General features: G+C 52.4%; 1 protein-coding gene across 1 annotated transcript in view; it reads right to left on the bottom strand.

Annotated features, from left to right (window-relative positions):
• ANKRD33 (ankyrin repeat domain 33) overlaps positions 1-9,896 on the bottom strand; it is a gene marked incomplete at both ends in the record, with an annotated part of 14,798 nt that extends 4,902 nt beyond the window's left edge. The window contains 4 exons of the mRNA XM_080810259.1: positions 7,072-7,770; positions 9,060-9,200; positions 9,380-9,509; positions 9,729-9,896. Of these exons, the coding sequence (XP_080666385.1) occupies positions 7,072-7,770; positions 9,060-9,200; positions 9,380-9,509; positions 9,729-9,896 (1,138 nt within the window). The remainder of the gene's footprint in view (positions 1-7,071; positions 7,771-9,059; positions 9,201-9,379; positions 9,510-9,728) is intronic.
• Between the last annotated feature and the right edge of the window lie 1,048 nt (positions 9,897-10,944).

Here is a 10,944-nt window from a genome sequence, read left to right as displayed (position 1 = left end):
CCTCTGTCTCTGCCTGCCTCTCTGCCTACTTGTGCTCTCTCTCTATCTCTCTGTCAAATAAATAAATAAAACCTTAAAAGAATTTAAGTTCTATACAATTAGCTAATCTCAATTATACAAGACAGTGTTCTCAACTATGGATAGACACGATATTTTACATTAGATCCCCAGACCTTATTCATCTTCTAGCTGTGAGTGTGTACCTTTTCACCAACCTCTCTCCCTATTTCCCCACTCCTCAGCACCAGCAACCACTTTTCTGTTTTCCGTGTCTGTAAGTTTGCCTTGGTTTGGATTAAGTGACACTGTGCAATATTTGTCTTTCGGCTGCCTCTACATTTAAAAGCTTCAGGCATTATTATTTTTTTTTTTAAGATTTTATTTTTAAGTACTCTCTACACCCAACATGGGGCCTGAACTCACGACCCTGAGATCAAGAGTCACCCAACTCGGCCAACTGAGCCACCCAGGCATCCTCTGACCTTATTTTAAAGCTTCAGAATGTAGGCCATTTATTTGTTTTTGTTTTGTTAATTGAAAAATCATTGGAGATGCTTGGAAGGTCGGGCTGAGCATTTAGGATGGCATGAGAGTTTCTAGAGTCATCAAGACTCTTCACTCTAAAGAAAAGCAGATCCCAAATTTGTGAGGCAAGCATGGGCAGAGTTGCCCGGCAGGGAGTTGGGGGTCTGGGAGGCTCCTGGGTGGTGCCAAGGGGACCCTTGCTGCCTGAGGACAGAGTCTGAGGGGTTAAAGGGACTGTCCCCAATGGGAAGGGCTTGGTATTTGGACAAGGAGGGGGTCCCCAGAATTTGTGAACTGGTTATGGCCCCAGCTGGGAGAGATTGTTCGAAAGAGGGTCTGGGTGGCTGGGTGAGGCCACAGGCCAGCGGGATTTCCTTCAGCTCCAGCCACTCGGGTGGGTGGGACCGGATTGCTGGAACTGGACACAGGAATCTGCCTTTGTTTCCAGCTGGAGGGGAAATGCCATAGATCCTGCCCCTTTCCCACCCCTCCGGCATCCGTGCCCGGGCTCCGTCCTTGCAGCCCCGGACAGCCTGGTATGGATGGCCATCAGCAAGCTCTTGATCCCTGGACCTCCTCACCCACAGACCTCTGCCCCAAATTCCCCCACAGCAGATCAGGGGCATGGATGTAGGAAATAGAGGTCGGGAGGTCTCCAAGGCGGGTCTGGAGTAAATAACCACCAAGCAGGATTTAGGTTTTGACCTGCTCCCCTCTCTCCTTCTCCTCCAAGGGACCACGGCTTTTCAGCGCGGTCTAAGGGTGACCTCAAGGGTAAGCCTTGGCCCTCTTCCCCCCACCAACTCCCACTCCAAAGAGCTGGACAGGCTACAGCTCAGAGCACGGTCCAATGGGCAATGCCTGGAGCTGGACGGCTGGGGAATGGGGAGTGCTGGGGAGCAGCAGGGCTGGGGGAGGGGCGGGATGGGACCCCAGGGACAGGGAACCCTGTCTTTACTTTTCCCAGTCCTTGGGTCCGTGTCTTTGTGTCCCTGTGACAGGGTGGGTTTATGTGTGCTTGTTGGGGGAGGGGCGGTGGGCCTGTGTATACTTCTGAGCCCAGGGACCTGCAGGGCCCTATGGGACCTGGGCTGGTGGTGTGTTGGCACATGACATTGCCCATGTGACCAATCCAGGCTGCACAGTCCCTCCAACTCCAAGCCTTGCCCTCCAGTCAGTCCTCCCTACGGATGTGGTACCTTCCCTAACCATGAACAGCCAGGATCCCTCTGAGGAAAAGGAAAGAAGGGAACGGCTCCGATTCTCTGCAGGAACCCGGGCCAGGTGGGTTCGACAGGGAGGCCAGCGGAAATCTGATGGCAGAAGTGTACTCAGAGGCCAGGGACAGGAATAGGTGGGGGATGGGGGAGAAAGTGTGGGGAATGGAAGATGCGTGGATGGTTCCAACCATTTGGGAAGTATGACTGCTGGAGGGGAGGGAATCCTGTCCAGGTGCCCCAGCTTGGAAGAAAGGGACCATAAACCAGTGAGTCTCCACCTGTCCCTCTGTCCTCCCTACATATATGTACTCCCTTGCCTTGTCTTGCTTGGCCCAGCAGGACTTCTCTGGGGTGTGCCCTGGGATGACTGGGGACACCGTGGCTCTTGGACCAGGACAGTCCCTATAAAGAGGAAGGCGATGACAAAGGGTGCTCTAAGCATCCCAGACCTTGGTGGAGCCTGAACTCAGTTCTTGTGTACACACATTCATTACACCTGTAAGGGGCTGGGCACAGAGCCCAGAGGGAGGCTGTCCCAGGAGTCCTCACAAGGCTGGCTGACATCCCAGTGTGTCCGAAAAGCCAACTTTCCAGTCCCTTTTGTAGGAGCCCCTGTTGGGCAGGGTGAGGGTCCACACGCACATGCGAGGAGCAGGCTGGCAGCTGTCAGTGCTGTGGGGATAGGCAGCAGGCCGAGAATGCCCCGGGGTCGGGGGCGCAGAGTTTCCAGGATCGGCTCTGAGAAGGCTGTCTGGGATAAGCATGTTTCCACTTCAGGGCCCACCAGAGTAGCATCCTGGGGTCATGGGGGGATGCCATGGGGTTCCCAGGACATGTCCCACTGGCCTTCTCCCCAGAGCCACCCCCTTGGCCACACCCCTTGCAGATCAGCCCAGTCACAAAACTTGTTGTTGATGGGGCTGCTGACTGTTGGCGGGGCGACACTTGGTGCCCACATAGCCCAGCCCCTGTTTAGGCTGCAGGACAACCCTGGGAAGTAAAGATTATATACTATCAGGGCTGAATGTTACAAATTAGGAGACTGAGGCTGGGGGCGGTCCCGGGTCATGGAGATGGTCAGAGGCAGAGCCGGGATCCAAAGTCAGGAGTTGGCCTGAGCAGGGTGCTTTTGCAGGGCCATGCTCTGCACAGTCAGGAACCTGGCCCTGGGTTCCCTGGCCTCCGCTGACGGGGACTCCATGCCGAGCTGCAGGAGCTGGGCTGGCATCGGAAGAAACTGGGATGTTGGTGGAGAAACTGGGATGTTTGGGCTGCACAAGCAGGGCAGCTCACATCGGTGTCTTTCCTCTCTGGAAGCCTGAAAGGCTGTCGGAAGCTGCTACAGGATTCGAGACAAAAGGCTTCTTTGGCCTGGGCGGGGTACTTGTGGGACTGCAGACCTGGGACTAGAGCTGCCCCAGGATGGCTGGGGACCGACGGTGGGGCTCCAAGGTTGAGACGCTGCTTCTGCGGGAGGATGACTGCCTGCTTGTGGAAGCCCCCAGCCCAGATCCAGCCCATGCTGGCCGGGAGGGAGAGGGAGCCACGGAGGGCTAGTTCTCCAGTCCTGAAGATGCTGACGTCACCCCCTGTGCCCTAGGACAACTCAGGCTGGTTAGACGTGGCAGGGAGAGGCTCAGAAAGCCCAGGCAGCCAGGCCGTGGGCAGAGGCCATGTGCTACTGTGGAAAGGAAACAGGCTCCAGGGTCCACAGACGTGAGCTCCGAGTGCCACTTCTCCTCTACCAGTTGGTGACCTTGTGCAAGTCGCTTAATCATAGTCTGTTCCCTCGACTCATGAGGATTCAATAGGGTAATGGTGATGCTAAGGCCAGGACAGTTCCAGCTGGCTGAATTCTCTCAGCGGCCCTGTGTTGTCATGTTAGTGTTACCTCCACAGCGTGTGAGAGAGCCTGGAGGCTCAGAGAGGCTCAATGACTTGCCCAAGGTCACCAGCCGGCTCCCAGCCTGAAGCGTGCGTAACCACCACACTGTTCCAAGCCTGCAGATGTAGTTTCTTTCCATCTTCGATGGGAGGAAAGGACCCCAGCTCCATCCCGGAGGCCCAGAAATAACTCAGTCAAACTCAGTCCCCCAGGACCCTTCCATGGTACCTCAAACCTTGGTAGCACTTTACAGTTTATGGGACCTCTTAACCCAGATTTTCTAATAGATCTTTCCCAAAACCCTGTCTTCCCCCATGAACAGATGCAAAAACAGAGGCAAGAGGAAACTAAGTGTCTTAATCACAGGTAGGAAATGGTAAATTAGCCTGGAATCTAGTCCAATCCACCATAGTTGCCTTCAGAAGCCTCCAGCAAAGGGAAGGCTGGGTGGCTCAGTCAGTTGAGCTGCTGACTCGGCTGCAGCTCAGGTCATGATCTCAGAGTCCTGGGATCGAGCCCCATATCGCGGTGGGCTCCACGCTCAGCAGGAGTCCGCTTCTCTCTCTCCCTCTGTCTGTGTCCCTCCCTTGACTCGTGCTCGCGTGCTCCATTTCAAATAAATAAACAAATAAATCTTTAAAAAAGAAACAAAACAAAACCAAAAGAACCCCCTGGAGAAATCACACACCATCTAACCCAAATAGTCGCTCTCACCTCAGTGTGTGTCTCCATGCTCTCCCCTATTCAAAGAACGGGTTCGTTTTTTAATTATTCAAAATTTAGTAATACATGACTAAAAAGTCAACATGTTCTGTGCAGAACAATTCCAAGTAATTTATGTGGATACTCCACCCCCAAGAAGATGGAATGTAACTCCCCACTTCTTCAGTGTGGGCTTCATGTAATGACTTCCTTCCAAAGAGCATGATCTAGGAAGGGGGAAGAGTAACATCACAGGGAGAAACCTGAGAAACCCTACTTCAGCCAGGTGATCGAGGTTCCCTCAACCGTGATGTTCACAGCACATACCCTTCACAGGATGTAATGGGAATGGCATGTCACCTCTGTGGTCTTCCTCCTGAAAGCCCATAACCCCAGTCTCACCATGAGAAAAACATCAGGTGAGTCCCAGTTGAGGGATATTCTACAAAACACCTGATCAGTACTCCTCAAAATCGTCACGGCCATCAGAAACAAGGAAAACTGGACAAGTCGTTACAGTCAAGAGGAATCTACAAAGGCATGACAACTAAATGTAATATGATATCGTGGATGGGATTCTGGACAGAAAAGGGACATCGGGGCGCCTGGGTGGCTCAGTGGGTTAAAGCCTCTGCCTTCAGCTCAGGTCATGATCTCAGGGTCCTGGGATCGAGCCCCACATCGGGCTCTCTGCTCGGCGCGGAGCCTGCTTCTCCCTCTCTGCCTGCCTCTCTGCCTACTTGTGAGCTCTCTCTCTGTCAAACAAAGAAGGAAAGAAAGAAAGAAAGAAAGAAAGAAAGAAAGAAAGAAAGAAAGAAAAGGGACATCAAGGAAAATCTAAGGAAATCTGAAACAAGTTTTGACTTTAGTAATAATAATGCATTAATATTGGTTCACTAATTGTAATGCATGTACTATATGCATGTTGACAAGAGGTCACTGAGTGTGGAGTATGGGAACTCTGCACCATTGCCACAACTCTTCTGTAAATCTGGAACTGTTGTAAAAAATGAAGCTTTTTTAAAAAGTCTAAAGTTTCAGGGCACCTGGGTGGCTCAGTTGTTGGGCGTCTGCCTTCGGCTCAGGTCATGATCCCAGGGTCCTGGGATCGAGCCCCACATCAGGCTCCCTGCTTGACGGGAAGCCTGCTTCTTCCTCTCCCATTCCCCCTGCTTGTGTTCCCTCTCTCTGTGTCTCTCTCTGTCAAATAAATAAAATCTTAAAAAAAAAAAAAAAAAGTCAGGGGTGCCTGGGTGGCTCAGCGGATTAAGCATCTGTCTTCGGCTCAGGTCATGATCTCAGGGTCCTGGGATTGAGACCTGCGTCGGGCTCTGCTCAGCAGGGAGCCTACTTCCCCCTTTCTCTCTGCTTGCCTCTCTGTCTACTTGTGATTTCTCTCTCTGTGTCAAATAAATAAATAAAATCTTTAAAAAAAAAAAGTCAAAAGTTTCAAAAAAGATATTCAGTGAAAATTTCCCTTCTGCCTTGGGCCAGTTGCTCAGTCATCTTGCTGAGCAAATGGCCATGTTTCTTCCTAGTGAGGTTCCAGTGAGGCAGCAGGGCTCCAGTGGAGAGCCTGGCCTCCACAACTAGATGGCTGGCTCTCAATCTTGATCTCTGCCAGTTTCTAGCTGTGTGACTCCAGGTAATTCCTTACCTTCTCTGTGTCCTGTGTCCTCAAAGATAAAATCCTCATAGGATTATTGGGAGTGTTAAACACATTAATGTATATAGTAAGCACCTTATAAATAGTTGCTTTTACTATTACAAATAAACAAGCAAATCCATTAAGAAAAAATACCCAGGGGTGCCTGGCTGGATCAGTCAGCAAAGCACGTGACTCTTGATCCCAGGGTTGTGAGTTTGAGTCCCACCTTGGGTGTGGCGATTACTTGAAAATAGAATCTTTAAAAAAAAAAAAAGTGAGGAAAAAAACTGTAAATAAAACACACAAAAAATTACTAAGTGCCTTTTCAAGCAATTTTAGATAATTGGCTAATAACCCCACCTATGGGTCATCAAGGGGAAGTAATTTTGTCTGACATACTATTTGCTCTTTATTAGGGCCCAGACCTTACATAAAGTTAAGAGGTTAAGCTGCTGAAGACTGATAAATAGCAAACTATTTTTCTCTGGCAGAACAAAAAAGTGATGGTTTTATTGCTAAGTAGGAATTAAACTTTTTTGTACCTGCCTTTCCAATCTTATTCAGGTATTTTTCTCTCCACTGTCAGGTAATGATTTTTCCTTCCCTCGTTCATTCCTTCATTCACTAAGTAGTTAAATACACCCTGGTACTCAGTATACGTTTGTATCAGTCAAGTTTATCTCGGTGCACATTTTCCCTTGACAAACAGTAGCACGCCATTCACGCCGTTTCACCCCTTGATTATTTATGCTTAATACATCTCGAAGACAGTTTCACATCAGAACATACAAAGCTTCCTTAACCTTGTTTTACTACTGTACAGAATACATCCTATGGATGTACTATGATCACACCCATAAGGAACTTAGCTAGTGCCTAGCTAAGTTGATGGACACTTAGGTTGTTTTCACTCTGATGACTGCAAACAATGCCATATGAATAACCTCTCAAGGAGAGTGTAGAAGCATTTGTACAGAGAGGAATGGGAAAGCAGAAAGGGCTCTAGAGGGTGAAGGAGCCTTAGGGAGGGACCTGATCACCTGCTCTCAGCCTGGCCTCATCCATCTTCCTCTAATTCTGTGCTCACCTACCCTCCTCCTCCTCCTGCCTCTTCCTCTCCATCCTGAGCTCCTGGTATCTCCAGACAGGAAGGGCTAGGCTTCGATTCTCTCGGCGCCTGGGCTCTGGCTTGTACTGTGTGGAAGATGAGGGTGCCTTGGAGAGGCGGATCTTGGGGGTTGGGGGCCTGGGGCTGCTACTGTCCCTGGGCTGTAGCCACTGAGGGCACATACTCAGCACACCCTGACGGCTCCGGTAGGGGATGAGGACCCGGGAGCCAGGGACTACCTGGGGGGGCTGGGGGGCTGGGGGAGGGGGTGGAGCAGTGCCTAGCAGCTCTGGCACAGACTTGCTTCGGGTGCCCAGCGCAGGTGGCCGGTCAGGGCACAGGGTGTGGCAGGCCGTGGTGAGGAAGGGACTGGCCAGGCTGGTCGTAATGGTCACGAGGTGGTCCAGGACACCCCCCTCCTGAGGAGACTGGGCAAAGGGGAGGCTTAAAGTGGCCTGCAGTCGCTCTAAGAGAGATGGGGTGGCCTGAGCCTGGGCCTGGGCCTGAGCCACGAGCCCAGGCAAGGCTGGCCACTCGGGCTGGTAATGCTGGCTCAGCTGCTCTATTTGGGGGCGCCGCAGCAGCGCCCGGATCCTCTGCACAGTGTCGAAGCTGTCAGTCAGCAGTGCCCACTCTAGGGCCGTCTTGCCCCGAAGAGGATCCACCGCTGTCAGGTCAGCACCTGGGAGGAGGCACAGGAGTGATATGGGATGGGACAGGGACTGGCGACTTGCAGAAGGGCGGATTCTTTAGCAGCAGGACTGATTTTGGGGAGAATTACAAACCACAGAGGCCCCTCCTGCTGCAGCTGGAATCTGGGAGCTGTGTGTGGCTACAGCCTCAGGACAGTATCAGCCCCAGAGCCCAACCTCCTGTTTAAGACTAAAGAAGAAGGGGAGCCTGAGTGGCTTAGTCAGTTAAGCCTCTGCCTTCGGCTCAGGTCATGATACCAGAGTCTTAGGATCAAGTCCCGTGTGGGGCTCAATGCTCAGTGAAAGCCTGCTTCTCCCTCCCTGCCATTCCCCTTGCTTGTGCTCTCTTTCTCCCCGAAATAAATAAATAAAATCCTTAAAAAAAAAAAAAAAGACTAAAGAAGAAAACAGTAAAGTCCAGAGAGTAAAAAAGACTTCAGAGAGACCTGGTGGAGGGGCCTGCAAACCTAGAGAAGGATAAAGAGCCAAGGAACAGATGGTGTGCAGGTTGCCCAGGACAGGGGAGGCCTGAGTGGCACATGCTGGGCAAGTGGAGGGGGGTCCTGTGGGCCCCCACTCCTCATTCTTCTCCTCATCACCACACCCCTCTAATCTGGGCTGGGGGGATAGCAGTCATTTTGGGGTAAAAGAAGTTTGCAGAGTTTTCTCCCTTCTCACCCTAAACACAGTCAGATGGGATAGGGAAAGGAAGAGCTGGAGGCCAGGGGTCCCCAGGGTGACCAACAGATGGTAACCCCACCTGAAGAAATAGTGGAGGCCCAAGACTTCATGAGCAGTGTGAACTTTACCCCAGAACAACTCCACTTGGCCACACGCCTCAGCTACATATCATCATGTCCCTGAAACCCTGGCTTGTCAGAGACAGAAGTCATTCCAGAGAAAACCAACACCCTCATTATACTGGTAAGTCCAAGAGAGAGAATCTGCCCAGGGTCACTCAGCTAGTGACTGAGCCAAGACTAGAACCCAAGAGTCTGGTTCCAGATATCAGCATTTTTTGTTTTTCTAGCTGGTCTAGGTTTTCCTCCCAAGCTTTTTTTTCTGAGACCATCATTTACAGTGTAAACAGAGACATCAATTGCTGGACTTCGTTGATTCTGAGAAACTCAAACACACTCCCCTCCTCCAGGAAGACGGCCTAGATTGATCCTCCATGTCCACCTCTCTTCTCTCTGTAACTACACAGCTGACTAAGCGTCAGGCTGGAAGGCTCGGGGAGGGACTGGTGGTCACAAATCCCGGTCCAGACCCCATGCACCTGCCATGAGGAGGGCAGCCACGCATTCTGAACGGTTCCGCACAGCGGCCTTCATCAGTGCTGTTAGCCCCCGCTGGTCTCGGCGCTCCAGGTCCAGGCCCGGGTAATAGTTGAGCAGAAGACTCACCAGAGGCACATGGCCTGCAAAGCACCAAGGACAGAGCTTAGCTCTCCCCCAAAGAGGGTGATGAAGCCCCAAACTCACCCTCCACCAAACACAACAGTCTCTGTGGTGGAAGAACATAATACAAAAAGTATGGGATTGTGACCCTGTCTGAAGTGGGGGAAACTGGTGGACAGTAAGGCCAACAGTCTCTCACCTGCTTGGGCAGCCAGCATGAGGGCGGTGTCCCCTTCTTTATCCTGCTGGTTCACATCGAGGAAAGGGCAGCGGCTGAGCAGAGCCACAACACTCTCCAAGCCTCGGTAGCAGGCAACCATGAGACCTGTCTGGGGGAGGAACAGCTCAGCCCCTGTGCTTTTTTCCAGGATCTCCTTTGGTGCCCCTGTGCCCTCTAAACCCACATCCATCCCAGAGACATCTAGCCTCTGTTTAGACCCACCCTCGACCCCTCCCTTCCTCCCATGGATCCAGGCACTGGATGAATGTCCTGTGGTGAGGACACAGGGTTGCTCTAGCTGCACTGGGAAACACCTGAGGTAGCTCACCCTCCCGTTGCCATCCACCTGGGTGGCCTCTTCTGGGGAGACCCCACCATCCAACGTGGCTTGGAGCTGGACAGGGTCATTGCGGACACAGCCCCAGTACAAGGCCCCCAGACTACAGCCTGGGGCAGGGGTCTCCTGGCCGGTGGGGCAGGATGAAGACTCAGACATGCCCAGCCCACCCCTGGGCAACCCCGGCTCTTCCTCTTCCAGCTGGGGCGGGAGTGGGGGGCAAGAACGTCCGTTCCTCAGCCTCACGTAGCTGGCACCTGTAACACAGAACGGAGGGGAACAGTGTCTCCCTGTATGCCAGGGAAGGGTCCCAGCACCCCACCCAGCTTAAGAGAAGACAAACTATGGGCAGGAGCCCTAAGAGGGCAGAAGTGGTTCACTGTGAGGATCCCAGTGAGAGTCAAGGAGAGGGGAGGTCTTCTCTTTCCCACGGGACCTTACCCAGGTGTGGAGGCTCCCTAGGAGGCCGTCATTGCCGGGGCCCACAACATCCCCCAGGCTCCTGGGAGCACACTCGCGGGATCTCCAGGGCAGCGGGAGGAGGACTCTCTCTCCCCAGGAAGTAAGGCAGGTAACAGATGGCTGGACTTAAGGAAAGAGCTGCAGCAAACACCCCGGGGCTGAGCAGGATCAAGCCGGGTCAGTAGCGGACGGGAATGGGCGGGGGGGGGGGGGGGGGGGGTGCCCTCTTCTCCCAGAGACCTGGACCGGCCAGAGAGCCCGCCCCCGAGTGGGCGGGGCCCAATCAAGGAGGCTCCTCCCCCGCGGAGGATAAGGGTAAGACCGCGCCCCGCCAAAACGTGTTCACCTTCCGCCTCCCGCACGGGTAGCACACCTTTCCGAGGCTGGAGGGCCCTGAGTGGTCCATATCCAGCCGCGTAAGCCTGAAGTCCCTTTCCCTTACGCGGAGCCGGGGTGGTGGAAGGAGAGGGTTCGAGTGCAGACATCGCGATGAACAGGGGCTGGGACTGGGGGAGGTGGGGCTCCGGAGGTTACCTGGACCTATTTTTTTTTTTTTTTTTGAGGTTCGGAGGAAATTAAAACATAAAGAATTGTCTAATTAGGAGGACAGTTATGGTATAGTAAGTTTCATGGACTAGTTTTGGTATGGTAAATTCAGTATGGAATATTTAGATTGCATTAAAATTATAATAATTGAATTACGTTATTTACAATTATGCATTAATTATTGAACCATTCTTTAAAG

Source organism: Martes martes (genome assembly GCF_963455335.1).
Source record: "Martes martes genome assembly, chromosome: 8".
Lineage (NCBI taxonomy): Eukaryota > Metazoa > Chordata > Mammalia > Carnivora > Mustelidae > Martes > Martes martes.
The sequence above is the reverse complement of the archived record's forward strand: the minus strand, read 5'-3'. Positions and strand labels throughout refer to the sequence as shown.